General features: G+C 44.0%; 1 protein-coding gene across 2 annotated transcripts in view; it reads left to right on the forward strand.

Moving 5' to 3' along the window:
* The first annotated feature begins 996 nt into the window (after positions 1–996).
* NR4A3 (nuclear receptor subfamily 4 group A member 3) overlaps positions 997–23,910 on the forward strand; it is a 31,356-nt gene continuing 8,442 nt past the window's right edge. The window contains exons 1-7 of one of the 2 annotated variants that reach the window (XM_068194410.1): positions 997–1,409; positions 3,916–4,074; positions 6,632–7,518; positions 9,704–9,833; positions 10,787–10,959; positions 16,284–16,483; positions 17,656–17,834. In XM_068194410.1, coding sequence (XP_068050511.1) covers positions 6,634–7,518; positions 9,704–9,833; positions 10,787–10,959; positions 16,284–16,483; positions 17,656–17,834 — 1,567 coding nt within the window. In that variant the 5' untranslated portion in view covers positions 997–1,409; positions 3,916–4,074; positions 6,632–6,633. Of the gene's footprint in view, positions 2,832–3,915; positions 4,075–6,631; positions 7,519–9,703; positions 9,834–10,786; positions 10,960–16,283; positions 16,484–17,655; positions 17,835–23,910 lie in introns of both variants that reach the window. The other variant, XM_068194402.1, reaches the window with a different exon arrangement.

The following is a 23,910-nucleotide window of genomic DNA, read 5'->3' on the forward strand; positions in this document are numbered from 1 at the left end:
GGGATGGTGGAGCGAGAGGCAAAGCGAAAGTGCCGCCGCTGCCGCCGGTCCCTCCTCCTCGGGGCGGCAGGCGCCTCGTCCGCTCCGGTTCCCGTCCGTCGGGAGAACTCGCTTGGCGGAGCCCCTCTGTGCGAAGCACAAGCGCAGCACCGGCCGTCACGGCAGTGGTGACAGTCGCGAACATCCCGGCCGCCGGCGGGGGATGTAAACACGGCACCGGGCACGGCGGCGGGCGGCTGCTGCCAGCGGAGACAGCGGGCGAGCCGTCCGCCGCCAGGCCGGTGTCCCAGGCAGACACACGGACACCGAAAGACACACGGACACAGTCACAAGCAGGCGACAGCGCGGACGCTTCTCAGGGCCGCTCGCACTTGTGCCCGCTCTGTGAGCGGCACCTCGCGCAACCTGCTCCTTGCTCCTGCGCATTGGAAAGTTTCGAAAGAAAAGAAAAAGAGAGTGAAAAAAAGGGAAAAAATGTTGGAGAAGAGAAAATAATTCGGGAAAAAATAAAAGGCAAAAAGCAAAAAACTTTTTAAAAAATGAAAAAAGTGAAAGAAACCTTTATTAATTAATCCTAAAAGTTCCACTAAGTAACTAAGCAAAACTCTTTTCATTTGAGCCACTCCAGTAAAGATATAATAATTTTGTTATTATCTTAATAATTGTTAACATTATTATTATTATTATTATTATCAGATTTGGGAACGACTCGCCAGGTCGTGGCGGGCAGGAGGCCCGAGGCAGGCGGCCGGCCGGCCGTGCCGTCCCGCTGCCGGCGGCTCAGCACGGCTCTGCCGGAGCTCCGCACCGCTCCGCACCTCTCGGCTGTGCGCGGCTGTGCACAGCTCGGCGCGGCGCGGTGCGGCGGGAGCGCGGCGCACACACTGGGGCGGGGGGGGGGGGGGGTCAGTAGCGTCAGGCTCCCATGGCGTCACTATTGACGTTTCGCATTCCAGCCGCTCTATGGAGAGGCCGCTAGGGCTCCTCTCACATAAATGACGTTCAGAGAGAGGGAGCGGGAGAGCAGCGCAGAGAGGCGCCTCCGTCCCCTCTCTCCGGCGCAGGCACACGCGCACCCCGGGGCACTCGCACCGGGACGCGGGCACAGGTCCCGGCCCGGCTCCCGCCGCACACACACAAAGACACATCGCGGCGGCGGCCGCCGCTCGGCATCCCTCGCCCGCCCGCCTGCTCACTCCCTCCCTTCGCCCGGGGACGGGCTCCTGGCTCCTCAAGCTTTTTCAATCCTTTTCCATGCCTCGGGATAACGCACCCTCTGGACCTGCAGCTACCCGGAGTCTGAGGGATTTTGTGTCTCGGGTCCTGCCGCTGGACAGCGCCTACACACGCCTTTAAGGAAGCGGGCACCTACAAACTAGATGTAAAGACGGAACCTCCACAGCAACCGAGTACGTATGCGAGTGAACGGGAGCGGCTGAGGGAGAGGGACAGCGCGGCATGTCCCCACTCCGTGAAAGTTACGCCGCCGGGGTAGAGATGCTGGGGAGATGCCGGCGGCGAGCGATGCGGCTCAGCCGACGCGCTGCCGTGCCGGGCTCTCGCTGAAACTTTTCCCTCACATTTCCCCCCTCCTCCCCCATACTCCCCGTGGATGTTCAATTGCCGCTCGTCTTAAGAGCGTCCCTGCCGTCTCGGCAACTCCTGCCGTGCGCGGGGCACTGCTGCTCCTCGCAAATGGGAGGGCTGTGGTTGAGCGGAGCGGGAGCTGGAGCCGGTGGTACTAAGGTATTTCTGCTAGTTGTTGTCATGGAAATGATGCTGCCGGCGGCGGCGGGGAGTTTACAGCGCCGGTGATGAATGGCAGCGATTTGTCTCCCTCCTTTAGCCGCGCTTGGGAAATAGGTGGCTCTGTTTGCACAAGTTCAGCTGTCTAATAGGGACAGCGAGGCAGGTTGAGCTCATCTCACTTTGGGAGAGAGCAGCCCCCCTCGGCAGCCCAAAGAGCTCGCCCAAGAGGTAATTGCTGGAATGTGACATATTGTATTGAAATGAGACGGGATGTTTGCACGGCACGTCTACCCGGCATCTGCTCCTCGGAAATGTGCACTTTTCCCTTCGGAGGTCAGAAGTGGTAACGAGGGGCCGCGGTGCCCCGGCACGGGCGGTACCGTGCGGGGAGGCTGGGCTGCGCCGCCGCTGCCCCGCTCCCTGCCCCAGCGGCGCCTCTCGCCTTTGCCTTCTCGCCTTAATAGCTGCGAAAGAAGTTTCAGTCTTGGAAAGAGGCTAGAAAGCGCGGGCGTTGGGTTGTGATATTATGTAGAGGGACAGTTATCGGGGCAGCATTATCGCGATAGCCTGTCGCGGGCGGAGATGTCGCTCACCTTAGAGCGGCTAGTTAAGAACGCTGTTACTTAACTTGCAATTTTTGGATACGATGGAATCCGTGCGAGGATATTTCCTAGGGAAAGGGCGTAAAACACTGTTTTTTGTAGGGGGATTGGCGTGTTGGGATAGGATTTTTTTTTTCTCCAGGAAAAAAAAAAAAAAGTTTGGGAATGAATCGCTAACTTTTATCCAAGCCGCTTCACTCGATTACATTCTTCGCCCTATTTTTCTCTCCTCCGTGGAGACCGTTCTATGCTGGAGTCAAGCCCCGGTAAAAAACAATGGACTAAACCAGACCAGACGGTTTCTTCGGAGGTGAATCTCACGCGATCTCGTGGATATTTGCTGGAGTGACCGTGCGGCTCGGGGCGATCCCTCCCACCCCCCCACCAAAAAAAAAAAAAAATCGCCAGCTAACCGGCGGTGGAAATCCAGCACGAAACTTTTTAATTGAATGGAGCTTCCCCCTCCGCAGTCCCTCCCGGGTAAATGAAGGTTTCGAAACTCGCCTGAAGAAGTCACAATCACAATGGAGTGTTTCACGGTTTCCTCCTCGTATTACAGGGTGGGGAGGGGTGTCACTCGGGGCTGAATGTAAAGTGCACGGAGGAAGAAAAGAGCTTTGACAAGGGTAGTTATTTCCTCCTAATTTACAGCCCTTACGGCCCTGCGCTCCTGGCTCGGGCGGCGGCAGGCCGGAGGGGTGCTGCGTGGTTAAAAGCGCAGCGAGTGTCTCTAGGTAACCGGCGGCTCGGGGGGGGCAGAGAGGAGCCCTAGGGCGCTCCGCGCCGAGCGGGAAACCGCCTCGTAGGAGCTCGTAAGGGAACAAAACCCTCGGGAGAGTAAGGGATGAGCTGGCAGGCACTTAACACCCCAGGAGCTGGCGGGGGTTCAAAGGCGAGGGGCGCGGGCAAGGCAAAAGAAAGACTAGGAGCGGGAGAAAGAGTCGCCGGGGACCGGCTTCCGTGGGCAGGGGCCGGCGCGGCCGAGCATCCCCCGCGCTGCCACGGAGCCCGGCTAGCAGCGCCCAGAGGGTCGGGGGGAGGCGGCTGGGCTACGCTCCCTCCTCCGCGCCAGCTATGATGGGCCCGGAGACACCGCACAAGGTTAGCCGGGTCGGTAGGACACCCCTCAAGTCTGACCGGTACCTTGCATAAAAACTCCCAGCCTACTTTCCCCCGGTCTCTGCATCCCAAAAAGAGAAAGTTCTCACGGGGAAGTGGACGCTCGGGGATGCTGTCCCGCTTGTTGTAGTCACCCCGCCCGGGGTTATCCTCTTGCCTTTCCCAGGCTCCTCTCCAGGAGAACAAACCGGCGGCTCCGTTGTCCCAGCCCGGTGCTCTCTTGCCTTTTGTGTGATGAGGGAGCGGGAGCCGGCAGGAATGCGCTCTCCGGCCGGCTCCCACTTCCCACTCGCGGGGCGAGGCGGGGGGTTGGCGTGCGAGTTCCGGGGACGGTGCCCCCACGTCCCCCTGAGGCGCCGCGCCGGGGGGAGGCGAGGGGCTCCCCTCTGCCCCGCCGGGCACCGCCGCCCCTGACTGTGCCTTGTCTCCCGCCGCCGGCGGACAGAGCCCGGGTCGGAAGAGCGCCCCCCGCCCAGGCCAGGCCCCGGGCCCGCCTCCGCAGAGAGGTCCCAGCCGGCACCCACCCCGCCGCCGCCGCCGCCGCCCGCCGCCGCCTCCGTCCGCACCTCCAGCCCCACCATTCAGCGCGCAAGATACCCACCAGGTAAGCTGCCGCTCCGGGAGAAGGACAGGAGGGGGAGGAAAGGGGTGCGGGAGCTCCTGGCGCGGCCCCTACCCTTCCCAAATCCCTTTGGCATCATCGGCCCCCGACGTCCCGGGGAGTTTAAATCCCAAAAGGATCGGAGCAGCGCGTGCCTTTCGCAGCGCTTTTGGCGATGCCGTGCCTGGGCACACGGGGTTGCGAGCCCCTCGCCAAAGACGTGCCAGATTTAAGGGGAAGCTGGCTGGGGGTGCTAGTTGTCCCTGTGAGGAGCCCAGCTTGCCTGGCGTTAAACTGGGCGTCCTTTACCTCAAGTTCTCGCAAAGAAAGCAGAACACCATGGTAATAGCTCCTAATGTCCCTGCCCTGATGCTTTTACCCATTCATTTGGGTTTTGATGACAGGTTGCTCTTCAATGCATATCCTGTGTGGCCTTTTCTTTTCTTGTTTTAATATTGTTGGATAAAGAAAAAGTCCCAGGTTATTCACTTCGCAGGGGAATTAATACTGGTGGCCTAAGTGGAAAAGTAGAGGTTAGACTTAGACAAGTGCGCTGGCAAAAGGCGAGGTAGGAGGAGTCCCACAGAGCCAGGAGAGACCAGACCTTTAGGTTAGGGATATTTTTTCAGTCCTCTAGTCAGAGTTATTTTAGACTTCTGTTTTTCTGCTCCACTTTGCACAGAATTCAGTGGCATAACTCTTTTATGCTCAGGAAAATGCAGAAAAAAAGGGCATAATGATCTGTTCCCTTGAACTCCTGCTCATTTTCTGAGCTAGCAAAAAAGCCTTTTTCCTTCATAGAGCTGTGTATCAACACGTCCAGTTGTGACATTAGCTGTGAACTCACCCTGTTGTATTCCTCCGTCGGTTCTCAGTGGAGGTGTGTAGAAAGAATTTCTTTCCCTTTTTATCTGATTAAGCACTGATCACTATGTTTTAACAGCCAGTCCTTAAACTAACAAACGATAATGATACCACTTGCCAGGAAATGTGTGTGTGTGGAATGGCATGGACAGAAATTGACAGGAAAAAAAAGAGAACAGTAGAATAATACATAAATAACATTGGGAGGCAAGACTTAGGGGGGAGGGTTGTCCTGCCTCCTTCTTCGAGCTTGTGGATTTAAAGCAAAGAAGGTCTTAATTTCAGGAAACAGCACAAATTTTTTTTTCTCAGATTTTAGTGTTTTCTCGAGGAGAAGAAAGATGTGAATGGTTTGTGACAGCGTGATAATTCAAATTTGGTGCTTAGTTTAAATATATTTATCTGCAAAGCAGGCAGGAAAGAATTAAAAGTTGATTTAACACAAATTATTTGGATTCCTGCATGCCAGGAGTGAATATTTTAAAATTGTAAGTGAAAAGAATTCTTAAAATAATGAGGAAAACCTCATTATTTCCAAGGCATGTTTGTTTTTTTTATTTTAACATGAATTATTTCTCAAGTGCTTCTGGAATATAAATTACCATGATTAAGAAGAGATGAACTACACTTAATTTTGATATACATTTTATCCATATTTGCTTTTCTCTTTATGAGAAAATTTATACTAATTGATGCATTTTATTTCTCTGCTGTGGAACCAAAATACGCCACACACTTTTAGTTCGAGTTGCAAATATTGGTCTAGAATCTCACAGTGTTTAGTCAGGCAAACCTCAGTGAATTGCAGAATTGGGTCTATTACTTCTTGTGACCAGCAAATTACATGGCAGACTAGTAGGAAATGTAAAAGAAAATAACAATCAGATCTTTTTAGCCAGGCACTGTGTTGCTTTGACCATCCCAGCTATCAGTGAACCGCATTATGTTTCATGACTAATGAATAAAACCAACTGTAGTACTGGCCTCAACCTTGCTTTCCCATGAAAACAGAATACCACATACCTTTTATCCAACATTTTTGCAAATCGAAGGGAATGTTGTACCCTCCACTTTTTAAAGGAGAACATTCTACCAAAGATAAGCCTTAAAACTAGTAATGAGACAGCAACCTTAAATTATTAGCTGACCAGAAATATTCTTCAAAGGTCCAGAGCTGAGTAAGCAAAATTTATGTTTGCAAGTCCTGAGTAGTAATTCCTCTGACATGTGCTGCAGATGCTGCTTTTTAAAAAATAAATATAATTTTTAATATTATGCATTTGATAATCTCGTTTACCCTTCATGAAAGTTTTACAGCATGATTGCATGCATACAGAGGTAGATTCAGAGTCATAAACTGTTCTCCTCGTGCTTATCTAATTCTCATTGACACCTATGTATATGAAGCAGCAGATGTAGGGCAGCTTGAGATGGATTCTTCTTTCACTGACACTGGTATAAATGTGAGTTTCTCCCTTGACTCGATGAGAGCAGACTCCTAGCACTGAATGCTTAGTTGGTCCCTGGTTCATGTTTCTTGTTGAAAGGAAAAGGTTCGAGGCTAATTTAAATGTCCGAATGGGAGCCGGGTGCCTATCTGAGCCCTGGGAAAGCTTCTAGGAAAGCAGCTAGCGAGGGCCTGGGCCGCAGCCTGGTGCGCTGGGCTTGTTGTTAACGTGCCCCTTTGCCCTCGCAGATATGCCCTGTGTGCAAGCGCAGTATAGTCCTTCACCGCCCGGTTCGAATTATGCATCCCAGACCTACGCGTATGGCTCGGAGTACAGCTCAGACATCATGAACCCTGACTATGCCAAGCTGACCATGGACCTGAGCAGCACCGAAATCACTGCCACTGCCACCACCTCCCTTCCCAGCTTCAGCACCTTTATGGAGGGTTACTCTGGCAGCTATGAGCTCAAGCCTTCCTGCCTCTACCAAATGCAAACTGCCTCCTCTGGCCAGAGGCCCCTCATAAAGATGGAAGACACCCGGCTGTCCCCATACCAGCCCTCGCTGCCCCCATCTACAGATGAGGGGATGCCCAGCACTTCCATGTACTTCAAGCAATCCCCACCCTCCACGCCCACCACGCCTGGCTTCCCTTCTCACCAGGGCCTGTGGGATGAGCCCCCGCTGCAGCCCACGCAGACCTGCCTGCCTCCCGGCCACCTGATGGACGCCGCCCCCATGAAGACCGTGCCTCCGCGCTTCCCTCTCTTCCACTTCAAGCACTCGCCTCCGCACACGCCGTCCGCGGCCGCCCACATGTGCTACGACCCTGCCTCGCTGAGCCTGCCCCTGGGCTCCGACAGGCCCGCCGCCAGCCAGGCTCCCATGGAGGGCCATTCCTACGGGCTTCACCTGGCCAAACGACCAGCCACCTTAGCCTTCTCACCGCTCGGCCTCAACGCAGCCACCTCCAGCCTGATGGGGGAGAGCAGCGGGAGCGGCAGCAGTGGCCTCCCGTCTCCTCCCAGCAGGAGCTCTTCGTCCGGGGAAGGCACCTGCGCTGTCTGTGGAGATAATGCCGCCTGCCAGCACTACGGGGTGCGGACATGTGAGGGCTGCAAGGGCTTTTTCAAGGTGAGAGATCCGCACTTCGCTCCCCTCCCTGCTTGCTCCCAACCCCTCTGTCCCCACGTGCTCCTGGCCCTGACCTGGGGCTCCAGGGACATGGTGTGTTAAAACTCAGCCCCCCAGCAGGGATGCCCAAAGTTTTTGAAGGTCAAGGAAAACCCTCTGCAGGATAAAAGGATCAGCCATTCTCTGCTGAGAAGAGGCCATGGCAGTGATCTGGGGGAACCACGTCTGGTCTGCCAGCATTCCTCAATGAAATATAGGTCACCCCAGTTTAAGCTATAAACTGCATTTATTCTGTAGCGAAACTCATCTGGAGTACATTCAACCTGGGTTTTACTCAGTCACCAATTCCAATTATACTTTTTTTTTTTTTAAGATGAGAAAAGAAACCCTGAAATCATGAAGTCCACTTAATATTTTAGGTGGTGGCAGCGGTGCCATTTGTTGTCCAGGGAAAGTTGGCGTGAGGAAGAATGCAGGGTGGTCAGCACCAGGAAGAAACTGGTTTCACTCATGGGACAAACCCAAGTACTTCTAGTTGCTTTTGATTGCTGCCTTGTCATTACCCTTCAGCTCAGGAGCCCGGCGAGTCCTTACCAGGGGAAAGCTGCCTGCAGAGCAGTGACTAAGCACTGCACAGGGTCCCCGTGCCTGCTCTGCAATGAAGGCAGCTTTGCGGCTGAGTAGCAACACAAATAACTTAGACACAGCAGTTTCTCAGTGGGAACTTTGCACTTATATTTTCAAGAGTTGAATATACTCTTTAGATCTTAGGTTTGGGTGCTTTGTAATTTCCTTTCAGCAGAGTCTGAAGGTCCAGATTCCAGTATTAATTTCAGAAATAGCTTGTTTAAGAGAAGAGCTTATGAATGACTTTTGGTCAGATGGTTCTGCACAGAAAGTTTAAGATTTGAAACATTTGGGGTTGAATTTGTATATTTCTTCTTGCTAAGATAGCAGTTATGCCCCTATTCTGGTAAAAGATATAATGGGAACAAAAACAGTCCCAAAATATTTGGGGGGAGGGCTTACAACATTTTTTTATTGTAGGTGGAGTTTTCAGTGTTACTTAATAATAATCTTTTGACCACGTGGTAACACACACGTCTCCTATAAAACTAATTTGTTATTTAAATATAACTAGAAAAGGGATCACAAATAACATGGAAATAGCAGCTCAGCTCTTTTTATCCCAAACCTGCCCCTGTGGAAATCAATAGCATACCCTTGAGTTGCAATAGTACCTTATTCTGCAAAATTAAACTGTTTTCAGCTCCAAATCACAATGAACAATATTTGCTGTGTTTCTTATATTTAGTACATTGAGGTTGTTATTTGATAACAAACACAAATTATGGAATAAAATTTATCTATTAATTTAATTGCAGTTAAAGATTTAATTTTGAATGCTGAGTTGATAAATTTGTTCCTGGTTTCTTTTCTAGTAATACCTTTTTGAATGTTATTTATTGATGTATCTTTGATTTTAAGTATGGCAGCATGATATGTTTTTGCATTGATATTTGTTACATTCTTGCAAAGCTTACCAGGTTTCTACACATTTTAATTTTGTTTTAGTTTTTTCAACATGACTTTAGAGTTAATTAAATTTACATAACTATGTCATCATTCTGTCATTTTTTCTCAGGTCAGGTTAACTTTCCCAGAGTATTTAGCCAAACATATTTTGTAGGGGTTACTGGTATTTTTATTTTTCTCCCTGATGATTTTAATGGCTAACCAAAGCAGTTATTGTGGTATTTGACTAACAATAGTGATAGCAAGAGAAGTACATTGCAGATCATTTTGATTTTATTTTAATAAGGTCAGCAATAATCAAGGGAATGAACCAAGTAGAAAATTGTTCCCAAAGGGATATTAAAAGCGGAGATAATCTAATCCCCAAAGGTAGATGTGATGACCTGGTAATTTCAGATATGATTTTATCATTCAAAGTTGCCTGTCTCCAGAGACTTGCTTCAGAAAAATCCTAGATGATTTTCATTGTCAGCAGCTAGCACTAATAAAATTGTTTTTCCTGCAGGCTAGTGTGTTAGGAAATTAATTTTATCTAATTATATGAATTGCACTGTCACTTTTCATGTTGTAATTAAAACACATTTTGTCAGGTTCTAAGCTGCTCAAGAAACAATCAGTTTACTATTTTTACCGTGTTGCATTTTCACAGAGAACAGTTCAGAAAAATGCAAAATATGTTTGTCTGGCAAATAAAAATTGCCCAGTGGACAAGAGACGTCGTAACAGATGCCAATACTGCCGGTTCCAGAAGTGTCTCAGTGTCGGCATGGTTAAAGAAGGTAAGGACTCTGGCTATTTATGATCCCAGAAAACTAAAAGATTATGTTTTATGAATCCATGTCTCTGTGTGTGTTTATGTCAGCATGGATGTCTCTACAATAAATTTGACAGTGATGAGATTCATAACTTACCCCAAAATATGTGCATTTATGTAGTAATGTATTGATTTTTGCTTTTCACCCCTATTATCATATTTAGACCATAGACACCAGAGTTCAAGAACAGCAAGGTCACAAGAGGATAATTTGACAGTGGCCAAAATGTCTCCTTTATTAACTTTGAACATTGCTCGATAATGCTATTGGCTTCCCCTTGTTATCTCACTGGGGGCTGCAGTGGATTGTGTGCATTTTGACACAGGATCTCGTTTCATTCCCATAACCTGATTGTAAATTTGCAATTAATTTAAATGGAAACAGGATCAACTCATTAGTCCCAATTCTGCAAATATTTAAGCATGTGAGTAATATTGTGTGAGCAGTCCCATTGCAAATACTGACATGGATAATATAACCTATATAGTGTGGCCGTATTTTTTCAAATGCTTCAAGAAAGCTAAAATTACTTTGAATGAATGCCTCTGCCATTTAAAAGGGACACTGCTAGTAGAAACACTAAAATCTGTGTTTCACATTCCGCTTGTTTTCAGCAGTGGGGTGTCACGGGCACATGTACACGGGCACACTGACACGCTGCAAACAAAGCATGGACACAAGGAACACAGCTGGGCTCTCACTAAGCAGCTACATTGCTGCTTACGACCGTAGGTCTGACACAGTTCTGGTGCCATTTGTGGTCCTTTGCAATCAAAGGCATCAAGAGCACGTGCTGAAATTAGAGAACGCTCTTTTTTTTGCTGGTCTGGCCACCGTAAGGAAAGCAGGGTGTTCATTCTGATCCATCATTTGCTGGTACCTTCACAACTGATTCCCTTGGGCTTTTTTTCACCTAGTTGTCCGTACCGACAGCCTGAAAGGGAGAAGAGGTCGGCTGCCTTCCAAACCAAAGAGCCCCTTACAGCAAGAACCCTCTCAGCCCTCCCCGCCCTCTCCTCCCATCAGCATGATGAATGCCCTCGTTCGAGCTTTAACCGACTCCACGCCCAGGGAGCTGGACTATTCAAGAGTATGTCTCACTTTTCTTTCCCTGTTTGCTTTCCGCACAGAAATGATTTGCGAGCTGCATTTCTCCTTACCAGCTGGTTTGCCGAAATGAAATTAAGTGTGAAATTTGGATGAGGGTAGAAATAGGTCCAGCCAGCCGTTGTCTTTTTGTGATAGGTGGACAATGAGAGGAAAGGAAGTACAGTAGATATTAATATTAGTAACTATTCATTGTGAGGATCTCAATCACAAAATAATCTAATAATCTGCAGTATATTCAGTGGCTGAGTTAAAGCAAAAATGCATGGATAAATAGAGCATTCTTCTTGCAAAAAGGCTGCGCTGAAACATGATCAATTATGATGTCATTGATTAACCAGGAGCAGTACTTGTATGTCCAATATCTTAACTTCCATTTTCTGAAGGCTAAAATTTAATAGCACTTCCCTTATATTCAGATAGAAGGGTTGCAGACTGTGACACTGAATAGAAAGGACCATTCCTGTTGAAATCAATAGGAATTTTGCCATTATTTAAATGGGAACAGGGTATGCTTTGGATACGCCAGCATAAATATTCCTTCCGTAAAACTCACATTTTTAAAACAAGCCTTTTAAAATTAAAATTCTGAAAAATCAGCAAAGCTTTACCAAAGAGTACATATTTTTGTAACCTTGTTCTTTAATGTAGCATAGTCACAATTTAAATATTCATGGAATATTCTGAAAGCTGAAAAAAATATTCTGTAGTTATTGAAATGCAGCATTGAAATGGCTTGTTAAATACAATTTTTAGGCAGGTTGATATAGGATAAGAAAAGAAACTACAGCTATGGAAAACCAAGATCAAATTCTTCCCCCTTAAAGAAATATGATTATAGTTGAGACTGCTATACTCAGACAATAACTCCATTGGCCATTTATCACTTGTTGCTAAGTAATATTTAATCCTAAAGCATATTTACTGCAATTATATAAAAATTACATTATGCTATTTTAGACTATACTTATATATATATTTTAGCAATTTAAAGCATGCTGTAGCGTATTTTCTTCAAACTAATCTGGAAGCATTAAATCTTATTATTTTCCAAGTCATTATCAAGAATCTAGCTGTTTGGTGTCTGACAACCTACTATGGGGAGAATGCATTAGCCATATCTACATGTACCTTAACTTACCCAGAATATCTCAGGGATCATTCTGCAAATACCAAGGTGTGTGATGAGCTGTGCTCTTTGATAGAAATCTTCTGGGTTCCACAGAATTACAGGAGTCAAGGGGCCATAGTTTGTATTTCTTTATTGATATAAAATTCTTTTGCATTTACAGAAAACTGAACAAAAATTATGTACTTTTACGTGACTTTTTTCTTTGTCCAACAGTAATTGTTTCTCTTTTAATGAAAACAACCCACAGATTTAATTGTTGAACAATTCTGTTGGACGTTACAGGGAGCATATGATTGACAGTAAATTAATTTAGTCTTGGAAGCTAAAAGATTAAGTATGATTATCTGTTAGAACATATTAATATCTAAGTTTTTCTTTACACTAAAATATATAATAGTATGTTATGCCCAGTGGTACTGAAATAACAAAAATATTTTACAAGAAAATAGTAGATTCTTAGGTTTTCATAGACCCTTATACTTATTTTGAAAAGTTAGGGGAGGTCAAAAAACAAATGCTGTGTAAAGAGCAAGATTAACTGAATTTAATGATTTTAATGAAACATGCTATAAACACACTGCAATGCTAAAATATTCCTATGAAGAATAATCCTGTGCCTGTAAAGACTAACTTATGGCACATTCAGCTAGGCTGTGACCCTGATGAGCACCACAAATGGGCAGATCTGGAAACCTGGCTTTGGAGTCAGCCCTGACACTTCTGCAGATACGACCTTAATGTTTAGCACGGTCTTTGTGTTTACAAGCTGTAATATCTTGACTGTCTTACTGATAAACTACTGATAAACTGAAATTACTGATAAAAGTTTCGGACAAAAGTGTGTATCCCTTCCCTCCAGAAAACCCTGTAGACCCACACACACATACACAGAGCAACCCAGGGAAAAACAAAACCAAAATTAAATTACATAAGCTACAAACTTTACAGCAAAACATTGGAAACAGTTCTGTTCAGAACATGGCTGCTTTTCATCTAGCACTGGTTTTATCTTACCAGTCCACAGCAGTGGTATATTTAGGTACTTGGTTTCAAAAGGCAATTGCCAGGGGCCGTAGTCTGGTCTCACACCTGTTTACTGGTACAATTCCCTGAGTTTACGCTTCTAAGGAAGTGAGATGTGAAACAGACCCTTGCCATTCTTATTCATGCAGAGTAGGCACCAATGTTAATAGAAATGTTGCCTTTTCAGAGGGGGAGTGCAGCATTTAGGCAAAAATCCCCCCCTTCCTGGGCCACAAAATTAAGCACATATCGTGGCTTTTGGAAAAATGAGTGTAGGCTTTCGTCTGTGCAGAGAAGTTATTGTTAGGCTTTTGCAGCTGTAGCCGTGGATGAAGGACTGATGAAAGCAGGCAAAGGGCAGAGCTAAATTGTGCTCTCGGGCTTCCCAACCTCAGGCTTTCCAAATCTCTTCAGATATAACATACAAGTTAATGTTGCTTGCTACACATGCAACCCCCTCCTTAAGTAACAGTCATATTTCATTGAATTCCCAGAGGCGCTCCAAAGAATGGAGGGGGGCAGAGCTTTGTCTCTTGTCTTTCTCCCAGTTTGCCTCCAGTTTGCATAGGGCAGGTTTAGAAATGCAGGTCCGAGGGAGCCCTTCCGTCCTGCGGCCTCCTGACCAAGGGCAAGATTGCCAGCTGTCTTGGTCATAAGTTAGGTCAAATATCACTTCTTCTCCATGAAATGAACATGGTAAAACCCTACAACTGTGCTGCACGAAACAGAAACATGCATATTGTTTATGGTTATTTGTATGCTCCTAAGTTTGTTACAAGTAAATAATATTTTATTTTAACAACTCTTTGTAAGTGCTAGTACTTTATAGTGAGCAGTGATGATGTATTGCAGCAGCTGAAAATTATACAATTCCGTGTAATCTTTTACCTTTCTTCTAAAATTGCTCTCGTGGGACAGACTATGCTAAAAAATACAGGTTATATTTTTTTAGATGCATTTAATTTGATTCAGTGCCCAGCGTGGGGTATACCACACTGTAGCATTCACAGTTACATGACATAATGCAGCACTCAGCTTCATTAGAAAATGTGAAAACTTTGCCTTACTTTTGCCAAAGGAATGTTTTATAAATATTTGGAACAAATTAACACCTGGCATAATTACTGAGTTGTGATGAGTTGTATTTAGAATGAGCTCATTCAGAATGGGTAGTACCTTTTTTCTTTTCCTTTTGTTTTCCTTCTTCTTTACTGCACAAAGGATCAAGAATATATCTTGGCTTAGCAGTACCTGTTGTGAGGCAGGAGTTTCCATCAGCCTGTTTCTTTTCCCTGTGTAGTAAGAGTCATAGGTCAACCCCTATGTGTAGCAAAGCACATCTTCCAGAGCCAAAATGCACACTTGTTGTGGCTTGCTCTGCCTGGTCACTTCTAGAGGGTCCAGAACATGCATGGTCTCAGAAAAAGTAAATTGTCTTTTTCTACCCATTAATTACCTGTGTGCATCTTGCTGCAGTCCAGTGCCAGGGGTAGTTGATTCTTGCTGCTTGAGCATCCTCAACTGCTCCATTCAAGTGGGGGTCTGAACACATAACTATGATACAGCATAGAAATTTTTCTACTGCTGCTCCCCATCTTCTCTGTATTGTGGCCTGTACCTGTCTCAATGTCACAGGATCCTTTGGAGCAGCTGAGGCAAAATTTATCTCTGTATGAACTTTATAAGAAGGATTGCACCTGTTTCACTAGCTGATTAGGGATGTGAGCTGGAACTCACTGTGAGAAACTCATGCAGTTAGTGTTGGGTAAGCAGAACAGAGTCACTAAGGGCTAGTACCAGGACCCAGACACAGACAGAGGTCTCTAGGATTGCTGTAGTTCTCCCACCAGTCAGCAACTTTGTGTACTTCATCCCTTACCTGCCAATAGCAACCAGCTCCAGCCAGGAGAGGCAGAATACAGGACAGCTACCTGAGAAGTTCTGCTTACTGCCCCACCTCTCTGTGCTGCACAGAGGTAACTTTTGGGTTGCAGTTAGCAACTTGGGTGATATCTGCAGCCCATGGTTGTAATATGGTCCTCCCAGGCTGCCAGACCACTGTTACTGATGGGAAAAGAGTTTTTTCCTGCTTCCACTCTGGCTTGGAAAGTTGTTAGAGTGGCCTTTGGGCTGATGGACTCAAGCCTAAGTGCATGTGGGAAGTTGTTTCCAAAGGGAATGCCGGCTTCTTTTAGCTGTGGAGACTACCTCGGCCTTTCTTTGGCTGAACCCATAAGAGAGCGTGGATATGAAGTCTCTCCCAGAAATAACCCAGCAGGTGTCTGATGATGAGGGTGTAACTACAATAAATGCCACATTATTCAGTACCTGCTCAAAAAACCAGCAGCACTTTCCAAGGACAGGATTGGACTAAGCCACAAAAGCTCCTTTTTTATATTCTGCCAAGTGAGAGAGAGCAGCGTCAAAGGAGTGACAGGGATCCACTGGTGATGAAGTAGGAGATAGTGGGGAGGGAGCTGTCAGAGGCTCACAGGGAAGCTGAGCAAGCTGAGACTGTCAAATGGTTGCTTGGAAGAGTTATGGCCACATAAGCAGGATAATAGGTTCTGCTGAACCTCAAATGCTTCAATTTGAAGGATAAGAGGTGATATGGGGCAGCTGGTTTACTTTGAACCAATTCTCTATTCAAATGAAGCAATGCTGCCTGTGTCAGATAAAATGTGATTTATCTTATGTGTCTCTATCACTGTCAGATAAAATGCACTTTGTGAGGTTTTGGAAGAAATCTGCATTTCCGACATACTGAGACAAATTCATCAATGGGAAAAGTGTTTCATTGTAGTAAGCCAAATAATGTTCCTCTTCTAGTGTGATGCAAATTATCCTACCCACCAGCTTTCTATTTCTGTTTACTAATAGCATATAGGTATTTGTAAAATGTGATATTATATTTTAGTTATAAATTTGAAATTACTTCTATACGTATGGAAATATTTTTGTAATATCTATCTGAATAGCAAAATGCCTGTAGGTAACCAAATAAGTAGGTAGATGTAGACCTATTTTTTTATGTCTTTATAAATAATACCAGCTTTGCCACAGAAGGAAATGTTGTCGGGCAAATAATGCTGTATGTTTCACAGAATGCCCTTAAATGCATATAACCTTGCTTTCTGTGGCTTTCATTTTAGTACTGTTCCACTGATCAGGCTGCTGCAGGCACAGATGCAGAACATGTACAACAGTTCTATAATCTTCTGACTGCCTCCATTGACATAACTAGAGGCTGGGCAGAAAAAATCCCAGGATTTACTGACCTCCCAAAAGAAGATCAGACATTACTCATAGAATCAGCTTTTTTGGAGCTGTTTGTATTAAGACTCTCCATCAGGTAACTATTTATTTAATTTCCTCTTAAGATGATGTGAAAAATCATCCATCTGAATATTTTTAAGGGATAAATATGGTGCTGTCTTTGAACATTGTCATTTGTACCAAAAAAAAAAGCACAAAAAAATCAGCATTGTTTGCATACAAAGGATATAGTGTTTAATTTGTTTTACACTGCAGGAAAAATCAAGGAGGTGATTTAAAAAGAGATCATAAGTGTCACTAATGTGCTTCTTTTATTTGATCTGTCCCATTTTCCTCCTACATAGTAATCAAAATTGATCCTCAGGTACTATTTGAGCAAGTCTGCTTCGTACTCATAAGTATGAAATATAGAAATGCACTCCAAGTATGAAAGTTTTTTCTTTTCCCTTTGTCATCTGTTTTTGAAAGGGAAGAAGACGATTTAAAATCTTGTTCAGATTGGTTTTCTTCTTAATACTGAGTCACTTAATAGAGGGAGATGCTTTGTCAGTCTAGCACTAGCTAAGACACTACCAAATCCACTTTCAGGAACTGGCAAAATTGCAGACTGGTGATTTCAGTTATGCCATGTTTATTTAAGTTGAAAATGACCTTTTCATGTGGTTTTTTTAACAAAAATATTAGTAATGGAGAAGGAAGAAGATGAGAGCTTGGCTGTAATTTCTCTCTTGCACACAGGTTTTCATATAAAGAGTTTATGCAGTTATGCGTATTGTCCTGCATTACTGTGTGTGTTCTCCATTATTTTCTCCCTGCCAATTTTTACAATCTGAAAAATGCAGATGATACTAAGTAAATGCTGAGCGTTGCAGAACCTATCTTTTTATTAGTTTTGTATGTCAAAATAAACTCACTTAGTATTCCTTTGGTTCAAACATACAGTATTTAATGCAAAATGTCTTCTCTGTTTATGCCTTTGGGCAGGACCAAAATCTTAACTAATTAGACAGTCTACACCACATGCTGCAGCTAACCTCAGGCTTATAACTCTACCAAGTAAGCAATCACAGAAGCTTGTTTGTTGTACTTTGGCCCCAAGGGAGAAACATATTGTCAAACGTGAATGCCCACATATGTCTCAGGATAATATGCCTTGGATTTTAAATGACAGACACTTCAATACTGGTTATGCATTTTTCTGTAAAGTAGAAGATGCATTTATAATTTTGTCAATTGTTTTTATTTGAGGTCTGATACTGCTGAGGATAAGTTTGTATTCTGCAATGGACTCGTGCTTCATAGACTTCAGTGCCTTCGTGGATTTGGGGAGTGGCTCGACTCTATTAAAGACTTTTCCTTAAACTTAAAGAGCCTTAACCTTGATATCCCAGCCTTAGCAAGTCTATCAGCTCTAACAATGATTACAGGTAAGTGGTTCTTTGTTAACAGAAAGCTTCAGACTCTAGTGCTTTGCTTTATTGTAGATTCAAGTAATTTCAGTTAATTTAGCTATATTCAGGGTGAAGTAATTATGAGTTTTAAGCACTAGCATGACCATATTGAAATTGTGGATTAACATTAGGCTGTCAGACACCCCTCTTAAAATGTAATCTAACTATTTCTTTGCAGCTTCATTGTTTTCTTGGAATAGTCTCTAAAAAGCAAACTGCTTCCAAGCAAATTGTGTAGCTCCTACAAAAATATTCAAGATACTTGCTGAAGTCCCAGAAAAAAATCTTAATGAAATTACCAGAGCTAGGTCTTCAGTGTAGGAATAGTAATATCAAGGCAGCTTGAGACCTAGAAGCTGTATGGCTAGCATAGCTCATCTCTCAGCAAGATAGCTAGACCAGAAAGAGTGCTCCATGAGGGCAGGCAGGCTGTATTTGGTAGCCAGGCTAGCCTAGGTATTCCACGTACTGCTTTTCTGAGAGAGGAAAATCAGAGAATTATGAGAAAAAAGTCACATTCCGCAGTTGTACAAAAGCTTTTGGGTGTGCATGTGACTGTATGACCATTTCTGCCTGCTGGGGTGAACAGCAGGAAACAAATGTCAGAATCTGCCAAATCTGTCCAGTAAGTACAAAATAGGGGAAGATAACCTTTTAAGGTGTAATTTTTGCATTCCTGAAACAATAAAGCCCAGCATACCTTGGGCATCTTGCAATAGAAGAGTCACAGCTGATGCAGCAGAAGGAGTTGGAAGAAAGTGTGTCTGACAACCACACAGCAGAATTTGGAGCAGGAGTCATCTCCTCAAAGAGCCTCACGCTCATATCAGAAAAACTGGTAGTTTAACAGTGCAACTGTGTCATCAGTGTGAAACAGGGCTTCAGTGTGCCCTGAGCTGGATCTTCCCAGGGATGCTTATAAGCTCCACTGGGATCGATATTGATTTCCTTCTGCGTTTCAGGCATGCACTACTTAGCAGGCAGTGGCCCCAACAGCACCAGCTGTAGTCTTCATTTTACCTGGGATGAGAATGATGTCAGGGCAACCCTGAGATAAAACACTCAATGACAGATATAAAAAAAATAAAATTGTCCAATTCCTGCTAACATTTGTGAGGCCAAGATTTTGGGTTCAGAGTTTGCACGGTACGCTGCCTTCCTGCATTTTGGTGAAGAGTTATTGTATGTATGTAGCTGTTTCTTAAGTATTTTCAGTTTTTTTATTAATTTCTGTTAATTTCTTCTGCAGTTGGAAAGGGTACTTTAAGATCCAGGTTCTGGTTTCTTTCATTAAACATTTAAGACCAGAATAACTCATTGGAGCTGCTTTACTCAGTAAAAAAAATTATCGAAATGAGTGGTATGTTAAAGTCAGAAAGAACATTCCCAATTTATTTTTTTCTCCTGCATATATACATCCACTGGCATATGTTCACACCTACTTACATATATGTACTATAAACACCTACATATATGTGTACGTGTGTGTATACTTATATACATACATAATGTATTTACGTATGTATATGCATTTAGATAACTAAATCAAGGACAGGTGCTGTCCCACTCTCTATATATTTACATACAGGCATATATGCTCATATCTATCTATAGCACATATGAGTTATTTAGATTATTTACTATATATGAGATATGTCTTTTTTAGGTAGCCATAGGTAGTATGTTCTTGATTATCCTCCTGGAGACCGAGAGTCTGCAGGTTGATGAACAGGATTCCCAGCAAGCTACGTGAATGTAGCAAAAGCAAATGTATAGGAGGAAAAGTTACTGCCCTTAGAAACCCATTTTCTGTTTTAATACGGTAATTTGTTCAGTTAAGCGCTGCTTGCTTGCCCTTACTTAAGGAGACAGTGTTGTCCAGTGGCTGGCTCAGTTCACCCTAGGATAATTAGAAATAGGTTTTAATTGGATACATCCCACATGTCTTCCTTTCCTTGATCACAACACTTCCAGGAGTTTGCTATGTTGTGCTGGTCTTCTCAAAGTTTCTAAACAAATGGAAGCAATTGTTGCCTTTAAAAGGAGACAATTCCTGTTCATAGAAGCTTTAAGATTTCCTCTGTTTGTCAAGCTTCTCTTGATTTTTCCTCCTGCGTGAGATGGTGTTTAAAATTAATGTTGTTTTCTGCTTATTCTTTTATTTTGTGAGGCTGGTATTTCTCTGCTGATTTGGTCTAAGGACAGCATGTATTTTCATGTGATCTAAATTAGACCAAAGCTCTAGTGACTTATATTCACAGGTTTCAGATATCCAAGGGCAGTTAGCTAACTCAGGGACTCAGCCAGAAATCTGGTCACCTGAAAAGGGACAGCATTGTATAATGATGAAGAATATTAAAAATAAAACATGTAAGAGGAAATCAGGTGATTCTAGCTAGTGTATTGAAATTTTTTATTCAGGAAAACCTTGAGATTTAGCTCTGATGTGGCATCCCACAAGAAATGGCTTCTTGTCTCCTCCCTGCAGTTTGAGTATGACAAGCCATGTGATGGTTTTCAGCTAGTCACACCAAAAGAGAAAAAATAGCAAAGAGAAAATTTGCAAAGATGAAACCTGAATAATGAACCTGAAATGTTGAACATTTTTAAACATTGTTTTGAGGCTTGGCTTAGATTTAGATGGGTGGTTTAGGTGCCCTTCTTTATCTCTGGGGAAGGCACCCTTTTCTCCTGTAATGGACTGTTGGAAGCAATGGGTAGTTGGCAAACTCTACTTCCAGCCCTTTCTGTGAGTCAGACCAAGGAAGAGCAACCTTTTCCAGGAGCATAGGATATCCAACTATTGAGTACCACTTAAGACAACTTGATATATTTTACAGGCCACAGAATGGCTGTTGTGTCTGATGATTTGTGGACAAGCTGGTGGTCAGACGGACACCCAAATCCCTATCTCTGGTCTGATTCCAAAAGGAAGGGAATCTGACCATGGTTCTCTCTTGTTACAGGTGGATATCTATTTCATTAGGCTTCAAAATAAGAAGGAGTGAGAAAGCTTTCTTTTGTGAATCTAGTTGTTTGCCTTTAGAAACAACACTGCAAAACCAGAATGCTGCCTTGAGCAAAATTTTCTTGATTATCACATAAATGGCTTATGGCTTGATCGCTTAACCAAAAAAAAAAAAAAAAAAAAAGACAAGACAACAGCCCTGTGATCTGTAGTAGTCATAGCCTGTTTTAACACTGTACAGCAACTTAGGTAGCAATAAATTGAAGAATTGTCTTTCCAGATAAAGAAAAAATTCTTCAGAGCATAATGACCTGTTAATTCGTCTTGATTTCATGAGTGCTGTCCTTAGTCCAAACAAAGATGTGCTCTTAGAAAGCAAATCTTAAATACTACTAATCTTTGGCAGTTTTGCTGAGGGAGAAGAGGAAGAGGAGTCACTACTCTCTTTTACATATTCTGAATATGTTCTTCAAGAGTGACAGGGAGAACTAATGTCTGTCTCCCACTGAAGGAGGAGGGAATAAATGTTAAATTCAGTGTTGGAGACTAAAAGACATTCCACTGGTCCCAGTGTCCTAAGATATACTGAAGCCTGTTCCTTCATTTTGGGATGTCACATTGGGTCCCCAGCAGCAGCTCCAGTAGTTCCAATCACCTTCAATTAACCCTGCTGACTTGTTTGGAGCCGCAAAGTGCCATGTTCTATCCCAACCACAGCTGGAGATGATAGCATCGGATGCATGGTTATAGGCATGTAGGGTCATTCTTTTCAGTGTCATTCCCTACATTGCTTGCTTTGGATAAAACTAATTTTTTGTACAATATTTTGCATTATATATTACATTAGAAAGTCCATATATTTTTGCTTTTTCTATCTCTTTTGTGTGTCCTGGAAATCTGTGGTATGTTGCCTAGAAGGAAAAGCGCTATGTCAGATTGCTGATGAATTTTCAGGTCCTCTCAGATAAGACATCAGCTTAAAAGAGCACCCAGAATGAAGGAAGTTGCATCTTTACTGTGGAGGCTTGCAAACAGTTAACTTTGAACTCTGTCATGCCAAAACACATCTTTTTACTGTAAGGTGCTCCTTTAGGATCTTCCTCTCTGTGTCTCTCTTCTCTTTTTTTACTTCCTTTAGTTGGTTTAGAAAGGCTGGACACAACTTCCTCCACAGCATATGAGTGTTGCTCTAAGCATCACCCAGAAGAAAGTAGGTGGGAAGCAACACATGACATTCACCTCACATGCCTATGAAAGGAAAAAAATTAGGTCTGTCATGTTCTTCTCCTTTGGATCACTTATTCTGTTGATATGTAGCATCTAATGAGCTAAAGAAGAGCGCCAACATGGAAAAGAATTGCTGGTCATCTTGGGTCAAGTTCTGTTGTTAATTCCACACAGAGGATTTCTATGAGTTTAGTGTGTTCATGGATCATAAATGTTCCTGCACAGTCACTCTGTGATGGACTGGGCAGTGTTGAGGATGCAGCTTTGCAGAGTAGACTAGATACTAACTCAGCCTATGCTTGAAAATGCTTCCTAAACTTCCCAAATGACCATTTATTAGTTTTTTTCAACCAGTGTGAAAATAGAAAGACTGAGAATCCAGTACAGATCATCTGAAGGGCACATTCTAATTCAGCCTCAAATTTTTGCCTGCTCTAGAAATGCTAGTGTTTTCTCTCTCTCATTCTCTTTGTTGATTATGTTTTCCTCTCTTCCCCTTCCTTTCTCTATCCACATCAAACCATTATTATTTTGCCCACTTGACACTCTCAGTGGGATGCTGCTGGGTACAGAGCATGCTAGCCCTCATTCAGCCAAGCTCTTTCACCATATGTTTTGTTTTAAGTGTGTTACAGACTAGACCAGAACCACTGTATATATTTGGCTTATTCACACTCCTAATACTTTGTTAGACTGGCACCAGACCACTGAAGAATACTGTGAGGTTTCAATTAATTAGGAGTTTGTGTTTGTCTTCCTGCTGTTGGGCTTTCTGTTCCAGTTTACAAACACAATTTTTAGCACCATCAGTCATACCAAGAAAGTGATGAGACCAGTGTGGCTAAAATGAGTATGAGTATGCTGCAGTTCTTTCTGAACTGACTTTGTCCAACCTCCCAATGGAATCGAGACTTACCTACTCTTCAGCAGCAGATATCCTTCAGTCCTCTTGCCAGGATATCCTCTGGAGTGGGTGCTTCATGTGCTGGGTCTACATACAAGCAGGTGGCAGACTGGAGGAGTGTAGGAGAGCTAGTTATAAAAAAAAAACCCTCCAGATTGCATTGTCTGCCTTCCCCCTGCCACTTAGCTGAGGGAAATACTGTCAGCGTCAAAGTAAAGTACTCACTCCTCCTTTTTCACTCCCACCTCTTTGTTGAGGCAAGAACTCTGCTTCTACAGCAACCAGCAGTCTCTGTGTTATATTGTGGTTTTCTTAAAAGAGGGAGCAAACTATGGTGTTCTGTGTGGCCACCCATCTCACCTGACTTCAGGTACCTTGCACACCTGATGGAGAATACAGGACACCTCCAGAAGATGATTCATGCACCTGAAAGTGTAATAATCTTCTAAAAATGTCCATCTTTACACTGATGTTAGGAGGAGTTTGAGAGGTCTTTGCACCAATGTTGGGGACCCTTGTGAAGTGTCTGAGAGTTAGGCAGGATAGATATGGGCCAGACTTCAACTGGAAAGGAGACTCTTGGATCTGCCCAGTTGCAATATTCCTGTGTAACAGAGTGTGCACAAGAAAGCTGTAGGCAACTGAGCCTTGTGATTATTTAAGTTATAGAAGGGGAAGAGAAATGTGAAGGGGGAAGAGAAAATCACATAACTACATTGAAACCAAGAAAATCAAGAGGCCTATTTTAAGTCTGCAGTGTTCATCCGTTGCATTTCTGGACACCTCAGAATTAATTGAGACTAAAAGTGATACCCTGTGACACAGAGTGCAGAGCCCAAGGTCTTTGAGGTACTCACACACTCTGAGAGGCATTTTCTATAAAGATAGTGCTTAGTCTGCCTGACTCTGGCATGATCTACCTCAGGTCAGAGGTTAGGGTCTTTGCTTTCTTC

This window comes from Anomalospiza imberbis, chromosome 1, assembly GCF_031753505.1.
Source record: "Anomalospiza imberbis isolate Cuckoo-Finch-1a 21T00152 chromosome 1, ASM3175350v1, whole genome shotgun sequence".
In the NCBI taxonomy this organism is placed as follows: Eukaryota; Metazoa; Chordata; class Aves; order Passeriformes; family Viduidae; genus Anomalospiza; species Anomalospiza imberbis.